Source organism: Poromitra crassiceps, assembly GCF_964638095.1.
Source record: "Poromitra crassiceps genome assembly, chromosome: 1".
Lineage (NCBI taxonomy): Eukaryota > Metazoa > Chordata > Actinopteri > Beryciformes > Melamphaidae > Poromitra > Poromitra crassiceps.
This window is the reverse complement of record NC_139623.1, coordinates 93769410-93796056: the sequence shown is the minus strand read 5'-3', so window position 1 is coordinate 93796056 and position 26647 is coordinate 93769410. Positions and strand designations below refer to the sequence as shown.

At 42.7% G+C, this 26647-nt stretch overlaps 2 protein-coding genes across 2 annotated transcripts in view; both read right to left on the bottom strand.

Moving 5' to 3' along the window:
• Positions 1-2194: 2194 nt before the first annotated feature.
• Positions 2195-18147, bottom strand: LOC310784713 (polyadenylate-binding protein 1A). Its single transcript, XM_083645744.1, has 15 exons — positions 17299-18147; positions 16768-16961; positions 16481-16596; positions 15947-16086; positions 15690-15784; positions 15415-15552; positions 15202-15297; positions 14161-14433; positions 11872-11962; positions 10294-10407; positions 9313-9455; positions 8388-8472; positions 7059-7189; positions 2702-2795; positions 2195-2563 (listed from the first exon to the last, which is right to left on the bottom strand). Exons 1-14 carry the CDS (start codon positions 17489-17491, stop codon positions 2706-2708), a joined length of 1899 nt encoding a protein of 632 aa, XP_083501870.1. The 5' UTR covers positions 17492-18147; the 3' UTR covers positions 2195-2563; positions 2702-2705.
• Positions 18148-23195: 5048 nt separating this feature from the next.
• LOC310776776 (14-3-3 protein beta/alpha-A-like) overlaps positions 23196-26647 on the bottom strand; it is a 54358-nt gene continuing 50906 nt past the window's right edge. The window contains exons 4-6 of the mRNA XM_083636953.1: positions 24085-24248; positions 23683-23778; positions 23196-23486 (exon numbers count right to left, since the gene is read on the bottom strand). Of these exons, the coding sequence (XP_083493079.1) occupies positions 23430-23486; positions 23683-23778; positions 24085-24248 (317 nt within the window). The 3' untranslated portion in view covers positions 23196-23429. The remainder of the gene's footprint in view (positions 23487-23682; positions 23779-24084; positions 24249-26647) is intronic.

The window sequence follows — 26647 nt, the reverse complement described above, 5'->3', positions numbered from 1 at the left end:
AAGACAGTGCACTAAGTCCCCTCCGCTCCGGTTGGAAGGATTATCTTTGTTTTAAGGAGGGAAGATGTAATGAAATGGCATTTTTACTGCTATTAACATTGGTAACAGTGTCCTATTTTAAGTGCTGGAAGGTAAACAGAAGCAGAGCCGTTTGAATAACTGTAGGAGCAGTGGGTAGTTACAGTAAACAGACCATAGCCACAAATGTAAACAGAGGGCAATGAGCAGATGCCAGCTGAGGGATGTGGTGCCCTTCCTTGTAGTAGGGACTGGGCAAAGCTATACAGGGGTGGGCAACTGGCTGCCCGCGGGCCGCATGCGGCCCTCGACCTCCCTCAGTGTGGCCCCTGGGTCAATTTCCTTTTCTTTCTTTTTTTTACAAGGCGAACGGACATTTTTTGGTTTGGTTAGACCACCCAAATATGTTTTTTATTTTACTGTACAACCCAGAACATGAAGCCAATGGGATTAGCATTGTCCATCCACATACTGTTGAATGTTAGCATTTGAGCTAACGCTATTGCAACAAACTATATCCAGGATCAACACTAGCCTGGGTAAACCCAGCCTCCACGTGACCTCTATGTGCTATCAGTCACGAAGACTCACGTGACTGATAGCACATAGAGGTCACGTGGAGGCTGGGTTTACCCAGGCTAGATAATAAACACTGCACATGCAACATTACTAATCTGATTAATATGACAGTTGCTTGGTGGATTGGATGATTGCACTCTCCCACAGTGATAAGGAAAAAACAGCACATATTGGCCATTTTTACACTTTATTCATTTGACACTGTCAGGGACCTCAGTAGCGCGTGGAAGATCCATATGAATGCAGCCACAACAGCTTGGCACCGCAAATTAGGTGCCAATCGGACTGGCACACGCCTGCCAGCACTTGAAGCTCAAAACAAGAGTGAATACCAACAGAAGAATATTGGAGGGGATGTTGGCAAAAAAAATTGGGGCACTACCCACACGTTTAGCTGCGTTGCTCATTCCACGAATGCACGATCCTTACAAGTTGTATCTCGTTGTAAAGGTGACTAATCAGGCTTTCCAACTATATCCACTCTAAACCAGACTGAGAACCTCATCTGGACATCTGCTCATATAAAAAAGGGACATAGGGGAAATGTATTATCATAACCCAGATATCAGTTTTAAGCATGGTTTTAAGTTGCACCCGCCCCCAACAAAACTGCTACATCATCTTGTAAACCATCTCATTGAGCAATAGTGACACCTGGTGGAAGACTACTAGACTAGTAGATACTATCCAACATGCTAGATGTGTATCAATTCAACATAAGACCCACATCACTTAAATGATGAAAACTGTCTGCATCCATTTAAAGGGATACTCCACTTTTTTGGAAGTTTAACTCATTTGCCACATCCCCCCACATAACCAAGATACATCATGCCTTACCGGCACTGTCCGCAGTTTACAGTGAGCTAGTCGTGAAGTTAGTATCGCCATAGAATGGAGGGTAATGGTACGGCAGTTAAAAATCTGTCAAAACACAATTCTCACGGTGCCAAAATACATGTTGTGCTTCGGGTACTCACCACACGATGAAATATTAATCCAAAATGCACATAATCTGTCTTTTTGGAAGGAAAAGAGGTCAGCGGCCATGTTTGGAAAGTAGTGCCAGCTACCTCTTTTCCTTCCAAAAAGAGATTATGTGCATCTGGTAAACCATCTGGTCACGTGTCGTGAACTCGCATTTTGTTTCATTCTGCGGGAGTGAAACAGAATGTCAGATCACATATCAGGATGTTTTTTTTTCCCCAATGATTTTTAGGACAAACATGAACAGTCAACATTAATTATTTCCTTCAGATTTTCTTTTTTATATCAAGATGGTTTTAACCAGGCTAGTGTTCACAAATTACAATGGCAGGAAATAAGCTACCTAGCAACAGAATTCAAACGCAACCATCTATATGAAAAATAAATTAGATCCCAACGGAAATTAATATGAATCAAAGACCAATTGCCTACAAAGGGGGGGGGGGGCTTTGCCCAATCAGCACAGTCAGGCCCTTTTCTATAAATATAACTACCATGTCCACAAATGTATGCATTAATCAAATTGGTGTCAATCTTATGCATAATACAACTAGTACATGTACATGGGAATGAACACTGACATTGGGTCATAGAACAGAAGAGGCATAAATATTATTCGAGAATTTATTACAGCCAGTAGTTTACGATACAAATTACTTTTCAAAATGCTCAGCTATCAGCTACCTGTACACAGCTGATATTCTGAGCACTGACACAGTAAAATGACATAAAACAGAGGAATGCATTCATTATTTTATCATTCAATTTTCTATATTTTTCTATTTTTTAAACAAAGTTTTCCTTTTTATGATCAAGGTCTAGTCAAACCATCCCTAGACCTGGCAGAGTCAATTGTTTTCATCTCTTTTTTAAGAAATAATTTATCATTTTGCAATGTTTTCAGAGTTTTAGGTTTTTCAATGTTTAAATTTTTTTTCTATCTTTTTCCATCGGTGAAGCAGGTTTCAAAATGCTCAATCTGTAAGAAAAAACAAGATCAAAGTCAACAATTTCCATATTAAAAAAGAAGCCATTTTTTTTACTCATAAGATGAAACAAATGAATTGCTTTTACAATTTAGAGTTAATTCAATTCCAAATCAGATCCTGACCCTCACCTTCTTAGACACTAGGAACCCCAGCAGGGGTGGTGGACTTCTGAGCAGCCTCCTTTGCCTGGTGGGCCTGAAGCACAGCAACAGCCTCATCCACCTGAAACAACACAGCACCGAGTTAGACCACAGCACAGACTGTTCTCATTAAAGCTGCAGGCCAAGCACAACAATCCACTGATGATGCTTTGTGACGACTAGGCTGTATGGCACACTGGCTCATTTAAATTCAGAAAGGGAACACATGGGTGTTGGTAACCTCGCCTCACCAACACCCATGTGTTGTCACTCTGGTCTCAGAGGGGAGAGAGCCTGGTATGCGTTACTACAGGCAGGAAGACAGAAGAAGACCCGGCCCCGTCTTCCGGTGGCCTGTGCTGCAGTGTTTTCATTCCCACAAAGAAATGCAACAGTAGGCAGTCGCTACGAGTTAAAGAAAAAATAAGAAGCATGGACATACCAAACAAAGTGTTTGTTTTTAGCTCACTGACTACTTCCATCACCAACTCCTCCACCCCCACCCACTATCATCTTCCCCCAGCTGACTACACTCCCCCTCCTCTTCTCTCACTGCTTTCTCTCCCCCTGACTCCCCCTCATCACTGCCTCCAAGTCAACCACCTGCTCTCTTGACACCCTCCCCACCACTCTGACCAAGGGCTGCCTCTCTGCCCTCATCCCCCACCTCACCACCCTCTTCAATCAGTCACTATCCCAAGGTCACGTTCCCTTTGTCTACAAAATCGCCGCAGTCACCCCTATTCTTAAAAAGCCCACTCTTGACCCAGTCAACCTCTCCAACTACCCGCCCCATCTCCAACCTACCTTTCCTTTCCAAAACCCTCAAACGCATTGTCGCCACCCAACTCCACTCCCATCTCCAATCCAATAACCTCTACGAACCCTTTCAGTCTGGCTTCCGTCCATTTCACAGCATTTCACTGCCCTGGTCAAAGTCATTAACGATCTACTCATCTCTGCAGATTCAGGTGCCCTCAACATCCTGATACTACTAGATCTCAGCGCAGCCTTTGATACAGTGCATGGCTTCAAATTCACTTTGCAAACTGGGAAGGAATTCGCCCCTGATGTTCTTCAGATACGGAGGATTTATAGATTTGGGGGGGGGGGGGGGATTTTTTCAGCAGATACTATAACGGACAAATATCTGTTAAAAAAATAAGTTTTTAACCGGTAGTTTATACACACCTGAGTCTAAATTACTATGGCTTTTGTCATTGTGTTTTCTTTGCAGACTAGGAGCCATAGGCTTTTGGTTCTATCAAAGCCTTTATTTTTTTGTATTGAGTGATACACTATTATAAAACAGCTCTCTCAAATCAAGCAATCTGATTGGTTCACAGCCATTGTATAATTCCAGTAACCGAGTTCAATAACCCATGGCCATGGGTTATTGGTTGCCATGGCAACTCTTACTAAAAGGCAGCTCTGCGCTCGAGCTCCATGTTGGGCTTTCCAGAAAGCTCTCAGCTTCTCAGCAAGCGCCAGGATTGGCCAATGTCAACTTCAGTCTCCAGAACGATCCAATCAAATCACCCGCACGTCTATCTTCTTGCTAGAGGTCCCGCCTTACAGTAGTGTCAAAACAAAAAGCTACTCGCTTGCAGCCAGACGCATGATGGCGCAACTCTCTTAGGCTTTGGTTACCTCAAAAACAAAATGGCGGAGACAGCTTTCAGATCCTTGTGAATCGATCTTCGCTTATAACTTTACTAATACTTCGCAGAAAATGATGTTTTGTACAAGAATAGTCGCGGGCTAATGTCTTAACCCCTCTCTCGCGCGCCCTCACTCTTAACCCCGCATTTCTAAATAAGACGTAACGTTACTTGGTGTCGGCATACGGCTCTGGTGTCGAGCTTTGCAAAAAGCTCTCAGCAAGCGCCAGGATTGGCCAATGTCGACTTCAGTCTCCAGAACGATCCAATCAAATCACCCGCACGTCTATCTTCTTGCTAGAGGTCCCGCCTTACAGTAGTGTTTCAACTGACTCTATCAGAATACGATGCCAGTCGGACTTATAGTATTATTATTATTATATTATTATACTTGGAAACCGTTTTATAAAAGCAATATAGCACTCGAGCAGCGTGTGTTGTGGAATATATCCCGCTGATAAGCTGTTATCCCACGAGGCCGCAACACACTTGCTCTCGTGATATATTGCTTAAATATAACACTCATATTAACTCATTAAGTGCCATAGACGACCTAACTCGTCTTACATAATCCAGCGCTTAAGTGCCAAGGACGAGCTAACTCGTCTTACATAAACATTTTTTTTTTTTGACGGTGGGACATCAATCAACCCCTTTTACATCTTCGAGATAACTATTTGGAGCAAGAGCATGTGTGTAATCTATTTTACCGACCACTAAGTGGCGACAGAGACCGAGAGAAGCCACAGGACCCAAAAGCCACGGGAACAAAAGCAGCCGCCTCCCGCGGAAATGGCTTGGCGATTTTACAGTCAGAAGCACACACACACAGAACGGACAGAGATCCCTTCCCCCCAGAGCCGCGGAGCAACGCACACACACACACACACACACACACACACACACACACACACACACACACACACACACACACCGCGGGAGCAAGCCATTCAAGGAAATGGCGACGCGATTTTACAGTAATCCATTTCAGACTCGTCTTGCCCGACAGGCAGGCAGGCAGCAGCAACGCGCTTCTGACACGCCCGCTGTTAGAGCCAGGAGGAAGGAGGAGAAGACAGACGGAGGGAGGAGTTTGAATGAGAGGGGTGTTTCCTGTTGTTATGGAGGAAATTACTGTTCAAAACTATTGTTTAGAATGTCTGACGGTCTTACTGATGCCAAAAATGAATGGTTAAAGTGACTGTTTCACAAAAAGCCATTTATCTCTGAATAAATTTCCAGACGCTGAAACCATGCTGTACTCAACGGCTAATATCTACATAACTACTAACTCTGCAAACTAACTCTTTTAGACAGAGAAAGCACACATTCTATTAGTTATTTTTAGATGATTGGTGTTCATGAATTCTTAACAGAAAAGAATCCTCGGCTGTTCTAAAATGAGCCAGAATCGTCAAAAACACCCCTGGCACAACTTACCTACAGGAATGAAAACATGGCTGGCATTCAATGTGTTAATAAAAATAAAAATAATAAAAATCTATCTATCTATCTATCATTATATCAGAAGTGTTCTTTGTTTTGTGTTCACACTTCAGTTAGATTTGGTTAGGTCAGAGCTATGGAATATTAAATCATCCATCTCACTACATCTGCCTTTCTTACTGTCATGTTGCTGGCAAAGCTCACATTATCTGTCTGTTTCCACCTGATTAAAGAAAATATGTGATCTGGGAGTATGAAGTGCTTTGAATGTGCGGATATTTGGTCACAGCAAGCTGTTTGCTGCTTGCTACACTGCTGCCTGTGGTAACGTTCAGCTAACAGTCCACCCTCTAATGTGTCCGACCAGTCGTCCGTATTCAGCAGTGTTCGTTCCGCTCCGTTGGCTAACATTATAGACATCGGCGCGCAAACAATTGCGGGACTTCTCCCGCATTATAAATTACAAATCTGCGGGAATTAACAAAAATATGAGCGATTCTCACAATCCTGTGCCAGTTCATCTCCCTCTCCTGTCACACCTCCACCCTCTCCTCTGTCACGCAGGGGGTCACCCAAAGCTCAGTCCTCGGCCCCCTGCTCTTCATCTGTTACATACTCCCCCCTCGGTCACATCATCCGCAAATTCAACCTGGACTTCCACTGTTATGCCGACGACACCCAGACCTACATCAGCCCTAAATCCATCCAGAACCCACCCCTCACCCACATCGAAGCCTGCATCTCCGCAATAAAAACTTGGCTGACCCACAACTTCAAACTCAACAGTGACAAGACAGAACTTCTTCTCATCGGCACCAAATCTACACTCAGCAAAACCAGACCAATTAATGTTTGAAACGGAAAGAAAAAGCCAGTACTCAAAATTGTCCTTTTTGCCATTTAATGCCAATGTCAATTAATGTTTGTAACGGCTGCCATTTTTGATGGCTTTCTACAAGAAACATGGATGTATTTCACAAGATAACTCTGCAGTGTTGCGCTGTTAACGGTCCGTGTACTGCACTGCGCTTGCAGCGGAGTTCCGCCTTTTTCTTTCTACCAAAATCATGTTATTAATGAACATTTTAGATAAATTAACGTTTGACTGAATTCAGTCTGGAGCTCTGTCACCCATGGGAACACGGAAGGAAACATAACAGACAAATACATTTGTAGGTAATATTTCACAAACAGGATAACAAATGATTTGAGAAGCTGAGCTTGATTGATTAACTGACCTTTGAGCGCAGTGACTCGGGTGACTCCAGCATGTGAAGCAGCTCTGAGTTGTCGATCTCCAGCAACATACCGGTGATTTTGCCCGCGAGGCTGGGGTGCATGTTCTGGATCAGGGGGAACAGACGCTCACCTGAGGGGAGAAGAACAGGCCACTGTCAGCAATGACTAGAGACTCAAAAGACTGTTTTGTCCAGTGTTTAAACTGAGAAAGTAGGCTACGCAAATAATTTGTGCCACAGACACTAGGGCTGCTCAATCGTCAATAATGTGCCGTTAGCAACGTTACCTGTAAAATCCTAGTCGCAACATAAAAACGTTTTATACATTATTTATAGTTATTTATGACGTTACGGTATTCATTTATTCAAAGAAAAAAATTAAGACCTTTGTAAACGGAATTGAATACCTTGTAAAAGAAATTCAAATTTTGAGGATTTCAAATTTAATACTTTTTAAAATACTTTAAAGCAGGACTTAACCCAAAACAATTTTTCTCAGCTTTTAACCTAATCTTGATCATTTTAAACAGCATAAGTGCCCTCTATGGGTTCAAACCTGCTTTTTTTGCCCAAAATGGTACAACCTGACGTCACGGCGTACTCCTTTCCGACCCGTGAAAAAAAAATCTTCATGTGATCATTACTGTAGTTCACACCAGAGCCATAATAGGAGAGGTGCAACATCACGTTTTTAGCGCAAGCTCTTTAACAGCGCAATGCATCATGGGTAATTGCCTACTGTGGCTAATGTTAGAGGCTAGTTAGTTATGTTACATGGCAGTAAAACGCCACTGAATGACCAAATTGATATAACTTTTAACCATTTCGAGTAACACTGTCTCCATACGGACCACCAGCTTTAGTTAGTTGTTTATATATAACATTCTCTATCTCTGATAGACTGAAAATACTGCCTGTCATACAAAAGAGGGGTTGGGAGGCGGGCCATAGCGTCTGTCGATTATTTGATTTGACAGTTCTGGGCACTGGCGTTGGCCAATCCTGGCATGTTCTATTTATTTGAACATGAACATTGTTTTTTTCCCCCATATTTAGTCTGTCAGTAGTCAGTACTAATATAGTAGTAGCCTACACCTGTAATGTTTTTAAATAACCAGGCAAACGATGTATGTTTTTATGTTGCCCTCTTGGCCAGGTTTTTTAACCTCGTTAAATGTAAAAATAAAGAAATAAAATACATTTTAATATTAATTTTCATATTTGAATATTCTTTTAATTTTCATATTAGAATATATATTCAAATATAGAATATTCTTTGACAGCCCTACTATGAAGCAACATGTAATGTTAAGCAGGTAATGAACGAACCCAGCATCTGCTTCTGTTCCTGAGGAGGGGCGGCAGCCAGCATGGAGGCGGTCAGGGGCTCCTGTCCTTGGACATGCACAGCAGGCTAAGGAGAAACAAAAAACAACATTGCTGCATTAGGGTCAGTCTACAGCAGGGGTGCCCACACTTTTTCAGCTTGGGAGCTACTTTTAAAATGACCAAGTCAAAGTGATCTACCAAACATATTTATTTATATATATATACACTGAGTATACAGTGGAAAACAGTGGAAACAGTGGAAAAACAGTGGAAAAAGTTGGAAAAGAAAATATATATATATATCTTCCCCTCAATGCCATGCGATCGACCACACTACCTTCGCGATCGACCGGTCGATCGCGATCGACGTATTGGGCACCCCTGGTCTACAGGATAACTTCTCTCAACTTGTTCTAAAAGCGTAAACCAGACTATAGTAACTCCACTAACTTCTTTTTGTTTGTGCATACTCTATACCAGTGATTCCTAACCGGGGGTACGTGTACCCCTAGGGGTACTTAAAACAGATTGCAAGGGGTACTTGGGAGGAGTGGGGATTACAATTTATTCACAAAATGATAAAAATATTCAAAGTAATTTCATAGGCTAATCTTGGTCAAACTAATTACTTTTTCAATTGAAAACTGTCAGAATTGTATTTTCATTTAATAATCAGAGGTGTTAGAGAGGCCTACTAAAAGTTTAATATGAGTTTAATAGAACACATTTAGGAGATAATTGAGTGGGGGGGGGGGTACTATTGGCATGGCAAAACTGCTCAAGGGGTACATAACACAAAAAGGGTTAGGAACCACTGCTCTATACTAATGGGATATGATCTTGGAATATACACTCATAAGTCAACAAGATTCCATTCAAGCTTCCTTCAGATATGCACATTCCTCTGAAACAGTGAGCTTCCTACCTGCTGCATGGTGACCTGGGGCTGTGAGGCCATGTGCTGCTGGGGGTTGCGCACACCAGGGGCATATTTGTACTGGGGCATGGCACGCACTGGAGCAGCAGTGGCTGAAGCACTGGCAGGGCGCTGGCCGAGGGCCTGGGTGGCTAAGGAGAAAAGGGACAAGATGGGACTGAATCACATATTGTGTTGTCTTCCTTTGTGCATGAACGTGAGAGGAGTGGCTACAGCGTTAGAAACTTTCAAACTGCAAGATTATTGGTTGCGATTGAAGGAGGGATTTTTACACCCAATCACAGTAAAAAATATATATACACGGGCAAGTAATGATGTCACTGCAGTTGTGGTCTCGGCTGGTCTTGAAATAAAATCCAGAGTCCGGCTTGCCCGAGACCAAGACCGATGGAGGGCGAGTCCGAGACGAGACCATCAAAATGTGGTCTTGAGACCAGTCTCGAGACCAAGACCGGTCTCAAGTACTCCAACACTATCGAAATCCCTCCAGGCCGGAACATTTTTGTAAGGGAAACACTGGACAGCGTTATGTGGTTCATGTGAAATTCAAGGACTTTGAAGCACCTTGTTTAGAAAGGAGCTATTTTCAAGGTATTCCAGGACTTCATTTTCCCCCTCAAAATCCAAGCACTTCAAGCACCTTGGCAGAACCTTGGTTTAAGCTTGGATTTAAGTGTGTTTATGTTGATGATGTGGGACTCAGAGTTTAAGCTTGGATTTAAATGCCTTAACAGATGATGCATGTTTAACAATATTAATATAGGTGTTTCATAGTATGGCACCTCTGTAGCATATTGAAAATTGGTTATTGGTATATATAAAGGTATAGGTCCTTTTTGCAGTTGCCATATTCTCTCTGGGTTCCTAATCTAAAGCAACTTTGTTGTAAATTAATATGCATCTAGTCAGAAAGGAGCCACAAGTGAGAGTTCTGCTCACAAGTTTTGCTGTTGCAGCTTCAATACTTACGCATACGCTGGGAAGTCATCATGCGTGGCACCTGGGTAGTGGTGGGACGCATGGTGTTGAAGGTCTGGGGCCTGGGGGCAGATGGCCGCATGGCATTGGGCATGTTCTGGAAGTCTGGAAGAAGAGCAAACCATGTACAACCAGTACAAACTAGGGCTGGGTATCGGTTCAAATTTCAAGAATCCATTCGATTCCGATTCAGAAGGTTCTGAATCGATTAATCCCGATTCAATTCGATTAATTTCAATATCGATTTGGTTAGTGATACTATAGTCTCGCTGGCCAGCCTCCTCTCCCTTCCGTCCGAGGAGTCTGGCGCCGCAGGTCTCCATAACTGGGATAAACCCTCCCCTGCTCTACTCTGCTCTCCCATTGGAGCGACTGTTGCAGTCGCTGCCGGATGTCCGCTGCTGCTGGCTTATGCGTGCTATTTAAGTTCCCTGGCTAACAGTCATCCTGCTTGCTGCAATACCCCCCCCCCCCTGGACTTTAGTTTCTGGAAGGCAAGTCTTTGACTGATGGACATTGTATAGAAAACGAAAGCTGAAATTCCTTGCACTTTTCCATGAATAGTGGGGGGTATTTAATGTTTTAGTTTATGTATGACCTGTGAACAAGTGGACATTTTTTGCTGGCATGTAACTTTTGTATTAAAGGCTATTTTGTTCCAAAAAACAAAAACAAAAACAGAACTATAGCCCTGAACAACACAATACTGTGCTGCAAGTTGTGCAGACTCTCCAGTCAGCATCAGTGTGACAAGCAGAGTGGACTGACACCACCAGTGCTTTCTTTAGTAATGCAGTCAGTCACTTCTCCATATCAAAACAAGACATAAGGCTCCACTCGTCGTTTATATAGTGAGAGGTAAGTCATGTACGATTCCATTGCCATGGATGTCCAGGTGTCACAGGTGATGCCGCCGACTCTCTCTGCTGACTGCAGTTTCATTTTGATGCTTGTTTTACAGATTTATACATGTTTGGGATTATGTCTACATACCATAACGTAGTTCACGTTTGGGTACCTTCAGGACCTCCGGTCGGCTGATCTTGCAAATCGCTTTGCTTTTGTCAAACTCGTTTTTGTCTTTGAATCCGAAATTGTTCCAGACATATCTGCCTTTAATTTTGCCGGCATCCGCCGTGTTGCATGTTTTGACTTCACCGAGAGATCACTTTGAGCATGCACGAAGAACGAGAGGCAGAGGCTGGTGGTGCGTTCACGGGCGAAAATAAAAAATCGATCTCTGGACATATGAATCGATAAAGGATTAAAATAAAAATGTATTCAAAATCGGAGAACCGATTTTTTTAACCCAGCCCTAGTACAAACCTAAACATCCTGCATTAGAGAAATATTTAAATTTTTGTATGTATTTTCTGACCGTTTACAGAACCCCCCCTTAATTCAATTACGATTGGGGGCTCAGGTCCTTGGCTCAGGGTTAAAAGAGGAAAACAATAATAAAAAAAAACAAATGACCAATTAGTTTATCTAAACGAATTCTACTCTGGAGAATGAATAAAGTAATAAAGACAACAAATGCTATATACTGTAAATGTGGTGGTTACTTACGTTGTGGTCGCACTCCCTGAGTAGCCCAGCGGGGGCTGGGGCGGAGCTGGGCCAGCTGGTTGGCTGAGTAGTATGCAGCACGGTTCTGGGCCTGAAGACCAAAACATTTGGTTATCATCACAAAGGTCAAACTGTTTTTCCCTATTAACAATTTCCTTAGAGCAGCCTAAATCAGTGCTTTGAGTATGCAGACCACACACACACACACACACACACACACACACACACACACACACACACACACACACACACACACACACACACACAGCACAACTTGGTGAGGTGTAAACTAAATAATATGCAGGAATCCTGAAGGTAAATTCAATACCTTTTAAGACCTTTTTAAGACTTTTTCAAGACCTCAACGACACTTTCGTCACATCGGCGTTAGGGGGTGTAAATCATAAGTTTAATGATACTATATTATATACATTCTTTGGACAACAATACGATATTTGCCGATATCACAAAGTCTGCCACGATACAATATGGATTCAATTCAGGGGTCTGCGATCGATATGGGTATGATATGCTCATTTAACACCATCAGCACAATAGCTACAGATTTCAATACCTCGTAAATAACAATTAAGACTTTTTAAGGGTCTTAATTTTCCCTAAATTGATTGATCAACTTTTAATACTTTTCAAGACCCAGCGGGTACCCTGAAACAGTGAGCTGGTATCAGTGCTTGGGATGAAAACCTGAATGCCCCTCCATGGCACATGACTGGAAGCCACTGGCCTGAACAAGTTTCTACCTCAACCATGAAGCAGTTGCAAACTGGGTGAGTGGTCTGGCACCATCAATTTACACTTCGTGATAATGACCCCTGAAAGACATTTTCAGTCAGTAGCCACTTCTAAACATGAACTGTATAACCGTAGAATCATGAGTTTGCTGTTTAATTCATTGATATGCCGAACGATTATTATGTGAACGTTAATACCGGGCACTTGTCACTAGGGGTGCGCTGATCCGGCTAAGCCACGATCCGATCCCGATTCCTGGGGTCACGATCCGATTCCAGAATCGATTCTCAATTATGTAGTTTTATATTGCAATAACACACAAAGGTAAATCTAAAATAAAAAAATACAAATTTATTAATGCTGAGCTTCAAATTCAACTTCTGAAGTATTAACACAGGGCCTAAATTCATTTTGCAAACTAGGGGGGAATTCCCCCCTTATGTTCTTCAGATAGGATGGATTTATAGACTTTGTGGGGAAGACATTAATCCAAGTATAACTACGCGTCTTATGTGCAAGAGGTGGTGGCACCGTGGCAGTACACAAATTCCAAGTAAAAGTGCAAATACTTACACACTGCTCACACTGTCATTATTAGCGCCATGCTTTACCCACAGAACCACACAGGACAGCCAGGAGAGGTGAAGGAATATAAAGGAGTTCTCTAGTGTGATTTTACCTTTCTTTTTTAATTCTTCTGTGCTTGTTTATAATTGTTTTGCCTTATTTGGTCTTTGGTGTGCTTATTCTGGTGTACAAGCACTTTGTAACCTTGTTAAGAAAGGTGCTATACACAGTTTATTTTATATTATCATATCGATGTGGTGGACATATCCCAGTGTAACATCGTAAGGCATGGTGATGACAGTGGGCAGACACTGACAGTGTTCTGAATAAACACCTGCATCAGGTTAGACAAAAGTGCCCTGCATGCATCCAGTGAAAATCACTGACCAAAGACTACTAAACGTTAGACACACTGGGTGTTGTAGAGTACATCCAGCTAATTAATCCTGCTATTAGTTTGATAAATGAAGCAAAGATTGTTGAAACCATAACCGCATATTCAGATAGCTGCTAACTTATACAGGGTTATAACGGGGCAACAAATTTGAATTATATTACATTTTGTCTTTAACAAGTTAATTCTACTATCAATCTTGTGAATGGGACGGGAAAATACTTGTCTAAAGATTTTTTTTTAATAGTTTTATTAGGATCCCCATTAGCTGCTGCAAAGCAGCCGCTAATCTTCCTGGGTCTCCTGGGGTCTTTGACTGAACAGATGCTCATACCTTTTGTCTTTTTAATACCAACTTTGGTCAAAATATAAGACGTGACAGTCACTGACAGACAGTGTTATGTGGTTCATGTGAAACTGGAATGGAGAATTGGTTCTAAACATGCAGCCCATTTGACTAAGGCGTGGTTAAGAGCAGGAGTTCACTGCATGTTTAGAAACAGCTAGTGTGAATCCAATCTCGCCACACAAACAGGCTTCCATTCCAGACAAAGCCTTCTCTCCATCTGTCTCACCTGAGGTATAGCAGCCATGAAGTAGCCAGAGGGTGGGGCAGGCTGGTAGGGGTTGAGGACAGGATTGGGCACTGCGCGGACAGTGGCCATCCTCTGCATGTACTGGTTGGTTAGGTGGGCCTGACGCTCTTCCTTACGCTGGGCTAGGGCCACATACAGTGGCTTGGTAGCAACAATGCGCCCGTTCATCTCGGTCACAGCCTTGGTGGCCTCCTCTGGGGAAGAGAAGCAGACGAAGCCAAATCCTTTGCTGCGGCCGCCCTCCATCATCACCTACAGGAGAAGAAATTGATCATAGATTCTGATTGCCCTGTGTTCAATCTTCATGAATTTGTTCATTTATAGCTGTAAAGCTACACACGGTATATGCAGGGATGCTGAAGTTAAATTCAATACCTTTTAAGACCTTAAAAAAATCAATACCTCAATGGCACTGTCATCACATCAACGATAGGTGTGTAAATCACAAGTTCCATCACGATACAATATTATATGGATTCTTTGGACAATACGATATTTTCCGATATCACAAAGTCTGCCACGATACGATATCGACTCAATTCAGGGGTCTGCGATCGATATGGAACGATATCATATGCTCATTTAACACATTGGCTACACAATTTGATACCTCTCAAATGGCAATTAAGACTTTTTAAGTGGATACCCTGCTAGAACACCCATTGGGGACTAAAACAGGGATGCAAACTCATTGAGTGAAAAATGTGATGGATACCTGGGCACTCAGAAACCATGCCCTATTTTGTGATCAAAAAGGTGACTGTCACTTGAAAGTGTCTAGTTTGCATCCCTGAATAAAATCTACATAACTGGAGACAAAACCGTAAGATGCTAAGACAGCTTATCTGAAAAGTTATACAGGTCTGTTAACTACTGAAGGTATATGAAACTTTCTATTGGGCTGTGACAATTATCAACATGGACAAATAATGAAAGCCTATAAAGTCATCAACTCACCAATCCTGACCCCAAACCATTTGAAAATTAGAACTCAGAAGTGACAATACTCAAAGTGTTTACCTTAGCGCTAGTTATGGTTCCGAATGGAGAGAATTCTTTGCGGAGACGCTCGTCATCCAAGCCATCGTCAAGGTTTTTCACGTACAGATTGACACCCTGGTGCATGGAAAGTTAAGTAGCAGTGAGATTGTAATGTTTTGTGACTGACTCAATGACAGTCAAGACCAACATTTGAGAGACTACTTGGTAAGACTGAGGAGAAGGCCAACCAACCTGGTATCTAGTCATGCGATCCTGTTTCATCTGCTCAAACTTGCGCTTGAGTTCATTCTGGCGTTCCCCCTTCTTCTGCGCGCGGCCAACATACACCTGCCGGCCATTTAGCTCTTTGCCATTCATGTCGTCCACAGCCTGCAAAGACAAACACAAAACTCATTGGTAGAAGCATAATGAATACATGGGCATGTTTGTTAACAAACACAGAGCCAAGTATGGTGAGCACAATTTTCAGTGCCCCACACCAAGAAAGACCATGAGGTGCCACTAACCTTCTGTGCATCCTCATGCCTCTCAAAGCTGACGAAGCCGAATCCCTTGGATTTGCCACCGTCATCAGTCATAACACGGATACTGAGGGCAGGCCCTAGAAAAGACAATCTCTTAATACATTTCAAAGGACAATTCTAATAGAATGGTGTCTAAATGTGCTGTCTCGTGTTACTAGCCTTTTGACAATTGTGTAAAGCTGCATTCTGGTTAGGTATGACGGCTACAGTAGAAACTAAAGCTGTCATCATGCCCTCACCATATTTCCCAAACATCTCCTTCAACTTCTCGTCATCCATGTCCTCCCCAAAGTTCTTGATGTAAACGTTTGTGAACTCCCTGGCACGGGCACCGAGCTCAGCCTCTCTTTCTTTCCGTGATTTGAAGCGTCCAACAAATCTGTTGTGTTTGAACAGGAAAGTGACAGAACAAATCATATATACCAAGTAGAAAGGACGGTAGCGTAGGATTACTACGATGACAGGAACTTGCACTGGAAAATCAAGGCCAAATCTCTACTATATAGTTATAGCATTTACCATATTGAATGTATAATACTGAAACACATGTTTATGATTCTGTAAGATGTATCTGAAGCTTGGCTTGAGGCCCTCAACTGGGTTGTATTAATGCATTTAGATGAATTTGGTTAGTTATTAGTCAACAAGATGCAGTTAAATACACCACAAAACAACCTGGCATCCTTTGATAAGGATTACATTTAAGTGCCAATGTTGTTAAATCGGCTCATAAACATTTGTATATTCGAGAGGGTAATTATAGTCCCACTTACACTTTTCTGTCATTGAGCAACATGCCATTCATTTTCTCAATGGCACGTTCGGCGGCCTCGTGGGTCTCAAAGTGCACAAAGCCGTAACCCTTTGAGCCATTTTCATCACAAACCACCTTGGAAAAAAGATATTTGAGTATATAAGCAACAATCTCAAAACATGCAACTCAAATGACTATTTTGCACACACAAACAATCTACTTCACACACCAATGCAATGTTGAGTCATGCAGAGCAATAATCTATGCCCTGGGCACACGCACGCAGACAATTGTCTCTCCACCCACCTTGCAGGAGAGGATGTTTCCAAAGGCTGAGAAGGTGTCATAGAGGGCCTTGTTGTCAATGGACTTATCCAGGTTCTTGATGAAGATGTTGCCCACTCCACTCTTCCGCAATGAGGGGTCACGCTGGGACCACATGATGCGGAGAGGTCTGCCTTTGATCACATCGAAGTTCATGGTGTCCAGAGCACGCTCAGCTGAAAAAGTGATAGCAAAAATTCAGACAAAACTGCCAAGCTCACACAACTAGTTTGTATTTAGCCTCAAGCACAAAGGTTAGGAATGGAATTATGCATTTATTTTGTGGTCCATTTGAACAGAGACTTGAATTGACCAACATGATCCTATGTTAGGCATGCAACTATAACCATAACATTCTACCTATGTAAAACTGAATGAACATTTACCATCGCAGAGCCTACTTGTTAAAATACGAGCGCTTGTCACAACAACATAGTTGCAATGCTATGATACAAAATGGAGTCTGATCGTGTAATATATTTTCCCTGCACATAGCTGCAAAGTAACCCTTACCATCAGCAGGCTGCTGGAAGTTGACATAGGCATAGCCGAGGGAACGACGGGTGATCATGTCCCTGCACACTCGGATGGAGAGAATCGGCCCGGCCGGGCTGAATTTCTCGTAGAGCATGGCCTCGGTAACGTCCTGGTGCAGGTCTCCCACATAGAGGGAGGCCATGGGGTAGCTGGGCGCGCTGGGATTCATGTCGGACGACGCGTGTTCTCAGGCAACAACACGAGGGAGGGGATACGGGGCAAAATAGCTCGATATCAAACTGGCTACTGTCGGAATAATAGCCGCCTTCGGTATGGAATGCAAAAAAAATGTCGCTCGCTTCACTATTTCCGAAAATTTGAGCGCAGACGGAACTACTCGCTAGCTTAGCAACGTGGACTAGTTAGCTTGATTAGCGAAATGTCGGAGCGGCCTAGCTGAGATGGCTCGCACAATTTCACAATTCTAGTCTGTATTCTTTCACAGACCGTTAAAAGGCCAATTTACTGGCAGTATACAAGGCCAAAGTAGTCCAATAAAAAAATTAACGATAAAGCCCTCAATCAATAGTTACGTTTAACTGGCTAACGTTAAATCACCCACGCTTTCAACAATGATGCTAAATGATTAGCTTGCTAACGTTCTTCTCGTTGCGTCTTTTTTTTCTTTTTCTCAGTACAGCGTCTTCTTCGCGTTGCTTGGTTTGCAAATCAAATCCTGCTTCACCGATTTTTCTTTTTTTTTTTTTATAAAAATATGTCTGCGTGTGTACTCTAGCTTTTGGTTTGTTTCATAATAATAAAATGTGTGCCGAGACTAGCTCCGGAGCACACCCTACGCAGACAGATTACAGGAATGAAAGGAAGGTCGGTGGGTGGAGGTTTTCCGATTCCAGTCGAACTCACATCTCCGAGGTTACGTCACGACTCTCGCGATACGTTACTAATAGATTCATTGCGGATAAATTACATTAATTTTTCACTGGTATATAGTAACATTTACGTTCTTTAAAAAGATGACAATGGTGTGTTCCTAATAATACGAAACATGTTTTCCTCCTCTAGCGGTATGCATGATAACTTTCGGTTGCATTTGTGTTTACCCGTCACGACTGTGCGTTCATAAATTGACGGTCAAATGTGTCCTTTCATCGTGTATTTTGTGTTGAATAGCTGGATGGGAAGTTATACGAAGTCATCAATGTTTCTCTGGTGAAGGAGAGGAAACGAGAGAGAGAAACAAGCCATGATATTTAGCGATGTAAATTGTAAATTGTTTTCAAGGACAAATCTGAGACTGCTTTATTATTTTACGACCAGCAGGAGGCGCAGGGAGATGGAGACTATGGCCTTGTTTCTGCCATACCATGCTGCAGGGCCTTGTCAGGGGGCAAATGCCCTGTTAAAGTGTCCTACTAAGACAGTTAATAATATACTGTGTACAGTGTAGAACCTCCTCGAGTCCAGACCCTGACCTCACTGTGGAGGGGAGAATATACTTTATCTACATGGATCAACCAACTATTTCACTATTATTGTGACAGCAGACAATTCTTTATTGCCTCATATCTGTTCACACATTCATTAGGTTAATTGGACACCCCCCCCCCCCCCACCACCACCACCACCACCACCAATTCTCAATTATTTGCTTGTTTTTGTTGGGGCGTGTTTGTCTTTTAACACCAAAGCCTTTCCAGCCCAATCTCACCATCAGTCCAGTGACGTTATCCAGGCTTCAGACAGATAAGAACCAGGGGGCCTGAGAATGACAAGACACCCTCCCATGGTCCTTGAGGGATGTTTGACTGCCGCTGGGGCTCTGTGCATGTCAGACATTCCTCACCGCTTTCCAGACAGGCCTAGTGAAGCCACAGGCCAGCATGACTCAAGTCACACTGTAGGATCACAGGCATGTGACTGGACTTCTCTATCCTGCTTCTTATACAGTAGGCCTACATCTATACCATCTGCACTATGCTATGGACTATGGAGAAGACAGTGGATTGTGATCTTACATCAATCTGTGTTTTTTAACTTGAGAGACCAGCGGAGACTCAAAACAAGCAAGCAGACCATAAAGTGGGATAAGGGACAGGAGAATGCAATAGATCACCCTAAGGATACAGTTTCATCTGTTACCGTTAGCCACACTTGTGCCCAAAACGAAGGGAAGTCTGCTAGCACAGTTCTCTGGTGAGCAAAGATGGTAGCCTATTTTTGGTCATTCTCTCATGAGTAAGGTTTAATAGACGGTAGCCTACTGCAGCTCAACATTCCTCTGTGGTAGCTTTGCAGTGTCCTCCTCCCACGTACAGTACTGGACTCATGGCAGTGGGAGAGACACACCCAGAGGGCTGCGTGGAAGGGCTTAGTTAAAAAAAAAATCCTCCTTCCTTCAGCTGTTTGCTTGAGAAGCAATAGCAGAGCACAGCGATTGGCCTTTTGATGTTAAGATTGAGGAAGAAGGGTTGTACTTGAGTCTGGTCTACTCTGCCTATTTTTTTCTGTAATGTTTCAGCCTGAATTCAGCTGTGATTAGCTTGGGCCTGGCCCTTTGAGTATAAATGAGATGTAGCAAATATACAGAAAGCTGCAATATCTTCCGTCTCTAAAGGCTCAGAGTATTCAAGGGCGGGGCTTGTGTACTTGTAGGGCAGTGGTTAATTTCATCTAGGCACAGGGAGACCTTTGGTTTTCCAGGAACAAGATATTTGTATGATCTAACTCCAAGAAGACATTACAAAAAGGAACAGAAGGCATCATTGACCACAGCAACAAGCGGCCGTTTGCAGTCGAGTCTCTGAATCAAACTGGTGTGTAATGAGGGGAGAGAGGCCTTTCTGTGGCCCTGTCTTTCTGCCTCCACCTCAGAGTGACTCACTTATTCTTGTCCAGACAGTGATTCATAGAAAATAGAGCAGCAGAGTTAAAATAGAAGCTCACTTTACAAACCATGTTATCTACAATTGTATCCCTTTATAGGAAAGATCACCACTGATAATTATATTAACTCCCCAATTAGGAATCACAGTAACATGGGTAAATTCGCCCCCGGACCACGTGTGTGTTAGGGTTGCTGTGAGACATGTGGATTTAGGTGCGGATACTTAATGTCCAAGACACACTTGGGTAACTGAAGTCTCGATAACTAGGAACGCTGTAGCACTTGATAGCTGAGTCTGCAAGGTTCGAAAGATGGAAACTGTGCAGAAGGTTGTCGAACAACTGCAGAGGACTTGCAGAGCACTTGCAGAGCAAACCTTTATAGGTCCCGAATATGACATCACCTTGTGTTGTGACATCATCAGTGAGACCATCAGAGGCAAGATTTAGACACTTATGAATCATGACATCATCACCGTCTGCGACATCATCAGTGATCTATGACATCATAGTAGGAATGATGACATCATCCTAACAGTGTGGCAACCGCGGGGGCAGGCATCCCTGGGTTGTGGCTAGATGGGGTACAGCCACGGATGGAGTGAGGCTAAATCATGGCAATTGGTATTCCATGTAATTTGTGTTACTTCTTATATAGTGTCATGACGAAAGCAAAGATACAACAGGGCAGGGTGAGATAAAGGATACATCCCCCCAATATTCAAGTAGCCTATAATACAGTGTGTGTGTGTTTGTGTGTGTGAGTATCCCCCTACAATGGTGATCACAGGTACCCATAAATTAGATGCAGGCGCAGGATGTTGCCCCCATTCCCTTCTATAGTCAACTTTGGTTGACTAATGAAGTTCATTTCCAAAATATAACTTAAATAAAGACTTAGTTTTTCAACCAACTCAATGATAATGGCGTTTAACACCGTACTCACTATAGAAAAGAGACTAAGGCCCAATCCCAATTCTAATTGTTACTCCTACCCCTTGTTTTTGAGTGTCCCTCACTTTGGCCCTTGCCCTTCAAAACGGAGCCACAAGGGGTAGGGATTGAAAACAATCACCTAGGAAATGGGACACCACTCATGACTTCATCATTTCGCCCAACTGTGATAATAAAGCTATTTATAGATACACCGTCTATTTTGTCATCATATTGCGTATTACCAGAAATTAATACATTTTATTGATAACTTACTAATATTTAAATTATACTATTTTATTCGTTGACTGGTTTGCTTGGGAGTAACTGGAAAACATGATTATAACATTATAGGCTAGCCAGGTCAGGATAGTATAGCATATTCAAATTGATTGAGTTGATATTGTAGCTACATAATATTGTTTTTTTACATTTTATTCTGGCGATTGGGTTGCTTCATAATCGGGACATTAAAGTATCCCATGTGGTTTTTGCTGGGTCGGGTGTCCAAAAATAATCTATTTTGTAGCTCCATAGTCACGTTTCAGTGTTACAGCTTTTTACATGGATCTGCTTGCAGAGGCTGGCGGGCTGGTGCTTGAAGTGGGCGCCCATACAGTCTATGTAAAAATAGTCGCAAAATACCTAACCAAAACTTTAAAAAATAAATGAATGTCTTCCTTTAATGTTGATACAAAGGCTCACTGGGTCGGAATGTTGAAACACGCATTTCAGAACTCGATATTTGCAAAGATTGCTGTTCCTCTTCCACACGCAGGAAGCCAATGCAATTCAAAACACGACCAACAGACATTAAACCCAGAAGTAGACGTTTGTTTGTAATGTCTGGTTGATCAATAATGGTTTTCTTTCAGCCCTTGGTATTTAGCAGTGGGTCGTGCTGCAGTGTGTGAATGTATGTAGGTGCGCTCGTTGTAATGGTTGTAATTGACGCTGCGTCCCAAGCGGGCGGGGTCAGGCATATTGAAACACACCACCCCTCCGGGAAACGAGAGTGAAACTAATCCAGTGTCCCCGAGTGTGAAAAGCGTCCTTTCCGTTCCATATGACTGGCGCTGAAAAAATGCAAGACCAGCGTGCTTCCGCACATGGTAAAAACATGACTACTTGACTTGGGATCATGACTAAGCAAAGAACCCAGGACCATGAAATGACCACTGAAGGGACTAGCCTCATATCAATTAAAGCGGACAACTTTAAACTTTTAAATTATCTTTTTTTATTCCACATACATGAAATTACATGTTTCCCTCCAAATAACAAATATGCTTGGGTGTTCTGTATGAAAATTCCAAAGACATGAACAAAGCTAGCCAGCCCGACAACAACCTCCCTTACCTCTCTGCGAACTACTTCTTAGCCACATGCAATTTAGGCAGGTATCAAAAGAAAAAAGGAAAATCAAAATCAAAACAAATAAAAAGCTTAATTGGAAAAAGCAGTAACTAGATAAGCACATGGGAAACTATTCTTACTGCTCTGCTCATACAAAACAGCAACAGTAAAAAGCTTGTGTGCTCTTTTGTTCTTAAACGTTTTCTATACCTCGTAATTGATACATAGAAATACAAATGCAGATCACCCGAAAACAAAAAACAAAAATAAAAAAATAAAGAGGAATAGAAAGTTGAGCAAGTGACAGTAAATGGAATGTAACCTCTCTGTTCCGACAAAACCTTGCCTTCTGCCTCCAGCACTCTCCGATGCTACCTCCACTGTCTTTACTTCTGCTGTCATTTCTCGAGCTAAGTACGGACTAACAACTGCTGCCTTCTCAGATACCACTCCCATGTGAAACCACAGATGTATCGTCAAGTGATGGTGTCAAATCAAGCACAATACGTTAACATGTTTAGGATACACATACAGTATAACCGTTTGGACTTAAAACTTGACCTGCCGCACGTTGCATGCGTTGAGAACTTGCCCCCTCACCCACCATGTTAATAATGCAACACCCCTATTGCTCCCACACGCAAAAACAAAAAGGTCAGCAGACAAGCGCCCAACCCCAAACACACCTTTCCCTTCCCAAACGACCCTCCCCAACCCTTCCCAACTGACCCTCCCGCCTCGTGATTCCAAACCTACCCTCCCCCCCTGTGCCCTTTCCCCCACAATAACTACAAAAAGAAGAAATAGTAAACAGAGGTGAGATGACTGGTGGAGAGAGGAACTAAATAGAAGAAAGAGATGGAGAGAGCTGGACGACAATGATGATAATGAGGTGGTCTCAGTGTTGATGATGATGAAGATGAAGATGAGCCGGGACGATGACAGGCAGACGGGGACGACTAGGGGGGTCTGTCTCAATCTCTGGGATCCTCTGCATCCTCGCCGTCACCCTGGTTGTCAGAGGTCCACAGCTGAAGAAGGAGGGAGGGACAACATGGTAGTGGGCAGGCAGAAGGAGAGGGGAAAAAAACATTTTTAGAGGCAAACATTTACAGAATACACAGCTTCCTCTAGATTTTGTTTTGTTCTAAACCATTTAGTCAACAATGCTGTCCAAAAGTCACCTGTGCCATTATGTTTAAGAGATGCACTTTCAGACAAACTTACTGTCAAGTTGTCTCTCAGTAGCTGCATGATCAGCGTACTGTCTTTGTACGAATCTTCACTCAGTGAGTCGAGCTCTGCAATGGCATCATCAAAAGCCTGTAGGATTCAAAACAACTTTGTTATGTATCAATAGACAGAAGTCAATGTGATTCTATGCCGAAGTGTTCCAGGTCACATTGTGTTTGTCTCTCTACATACATTTTGCTATTTTGTCTGATTGTCTATGAATGCAACTACAGTTACACATTGAGTCCTCAAGTCCTCAAGTCCTCAAGAAAACAATGTGAAAATTAAGACTTGAAAGAATACTTGGCTAGAGATAGCAGTTCAAGTTATGCTTATAAATTAGCACTATGTATATTTGCAGTGTAAAATGGCAATGTGTGGGCGTTATGTTCTTACTGTTTTGGCCAGCTTGCAGGCCTGCTCAGGTGAGTTGAGGATCTCGTAGTAGAAGACTGAGAAATTGAGGGCGAGGCCGAGACGGATGGGGTGTGTGGGCTGCATGTCTTTCTTGCTGATATCAAAGGCATCTTTGTAGGCTGCCTGTGACTTTTCAATGATGCCTGAGGGAAAGACAAGTACCATTAGAGCAGCGTCACCTATGCTATCAATGGACTGTTGTGTGTGTGTGTGTGTGTGTGTGTGTGTGTGTGTACACACAAGATATTTTCTAGAATCCATTTGGCCGATTTCTAATGCCACTGGCCGATTTCTAATGCAGATTTTTTTGTTGTTGTTGTTGATAAAATACAATGATTTTAATATAATAATGAATGAGAGTATTTGGGTAAAAAAACAAGTAGCCTATAAACCGTTATCCATTCATGCACATTGAGAATCTAATATAACAAATACTTCTATTATAAGATGGTTATCTTAGCCAGTAACATGCTTTAGATTTATTTTATTTTATTAATGACCGCGTATCTCTCTCTCGAGCGCGTATAGCGCGCGAGATGCCTAGTATCTCAAATCAGGAAAAATAGGCAGGATGTTTCACTGACCAATAGGCCATAGGCCCTCCTGGGAAAAACAAGAGTACTACTAACAGCCCTAGCTGTTGCCGTGGAAACAGGTAGGCAAACAGACTAAATACACAGGCAATAGTAGCCTTGAAAACAGCAGCTCCTTAAGTGAACATTTTCTTACTTTTAGTTGTCTGTGTTCTATATGTCTTCTGTGTATTGTGGATCATACAAACATTGCAACATGCATCAATAAGGCTATTAGTTTATTTAATTACCATTATTGTGGAGGTTTTACTAGAAGTTTCAATGTTATTCTGGCTCACTTGACGCTGCTCTAAGTTTTTTGCGGCTTCAGTCTGCACGCAAATCATCACAAACGCTGTGTATAAACGCAGAATCAAACGTTTTATGCAGAGACCGTTGTCGTCTAAACATGGCCTAAGTTGCGGAGGAGCTGGCATTATCAGTTGGGAGTCAGCCCAGGATAGTTTCCTTTGGCCAGGAGACCAGAGGTGCACAGATCTTTTCCTCTGTAGATGAACACAATGGTCTGTCTGTTGGACACAATAGGGGAACTAAGCCTTGTGTTACTTCCCCTGTTCCCACATTACACTAACCAGCCTCCCTGCTTCCCTGATCTCTGCCATCCTCTTCCTCAGAGGGGACAAACAGAAACCATGACAATCCTGCCAAATGACACTATGACTCCACTCGAGTGTTCAACCTATTTCAGGCAGTCAAATTGTTGAGTCCATTCTGTTAGGTATCCCACACTGGTTGTGAATAAACAAGACTTGCCCAGTGGATAATTAAGCAATATGCAGAGCGAGGAGGACTTTGAAATTCCCATTCGCATATGCTAACTACCTTTCAGAAGCATCTAATGACTTTCCCTAACACCTTGCGGTGATGTGGTGGTGATAAGCCATGACTAATGCCAGGATCAGACTACACGATATTTTTTGTCGTTCACGATGTCACCATGTCAGACGAGGCCATCATACTGCCATAAATTCGTGACATGTCTTGGTCGGGAGACTGGCCACACTACAAGTTTATTCTCACTTAACACCGACAGAGCATCGTACGCCACCGTCATCACGTCGTCTGCAGTCGTCAGCGAGTTCACAGGTCGTCGGGGAGGCGGACCTGTGAACGAAATCTCCCAGCATGCAATACATTGACAAGAAATAGCAACCAAATCAGCCTAAATAGGCTAAAGTGGTAGATAGAAATAATGTTTATGTTAGCACTACATGCAATTGTAGAACATTTCAATATTGGACAAAATAAAATATTGAAATCCAAACACAATCCTATGTGAAACATATATGTAATCCAGGTGCTATATATATCCCTTGTAGAATTAACGTTATTTGGATGAGTGACAGCCTCTACTGTGATGCACTGTGATGTCCGCTCCAGCCTCGAATAAGACTTGGCTTACTTCATGTGCACGCCCACTATTTTCTTGCCCGCTGCTGCGAGATGAGAAGGAAGAGAAACGAGCATGCAGCCGACTCTTCTGAGCCCATGTTATTTGTAGTGAGCAATGCCCATTGCCCAGGCGTTTAAACGCAAATTAAAACACCCTGGCCTTTTTATCTCTTTTATTCTTTTGAGCGGAGCGGAGCGGGCGAAATCTGTATCGAGCGGGGAGGCGTTATTTCGAATCGCACATAGGTTACGCAAAAACCACCTGTGCCCGCCTACGCAGCAGTCAAGCGCCGGGATTGGCCAGGAGCAAGTCTTTTCTCTTCTTTTGACAGCTGGAATCTCCCACACCACAAATCGATTTCATCAACCAACTGAATTGCGGACATTGAAATTAATTATAAGTGTATTAACGCCAATGAAAACGTAACACAAGCTTTTAACACACAATCGATTTTTAAACATTTATTTCAAAACATATTGTAAAATTCAGGCCTTGTCAGCGAAGTGACATGTTGTTTAACCTGCAAATGAAAACTATAAGCGGGGAGCGGTCTCCC

Bases quoted from the DNA above. Each gene is read 5' to 3' on its own strand.
- LOC310784713 (XM_083645744.1), bottom strand. From the start codon at position 17,491: ATGAATCCCAGCGCGCCCAGCTACCCCATGGCCTCCCTCTATGTGGGA. The intron at 16,962-17,298 runs GTAAGGGTTACT...TCACTTTTTCAG, and splicing joins CTTCCAGCAGCCTGCTGATG to CTGAGCGTGCTCTGGACACC. The intron at 16,597-16,767 runs GTGGGTGGAGAG...CTTTTTTCCAAG, and splicing joins GAAACATCCTCTCCTGCAAG to GTGGTTTGTGATGAAAATGG.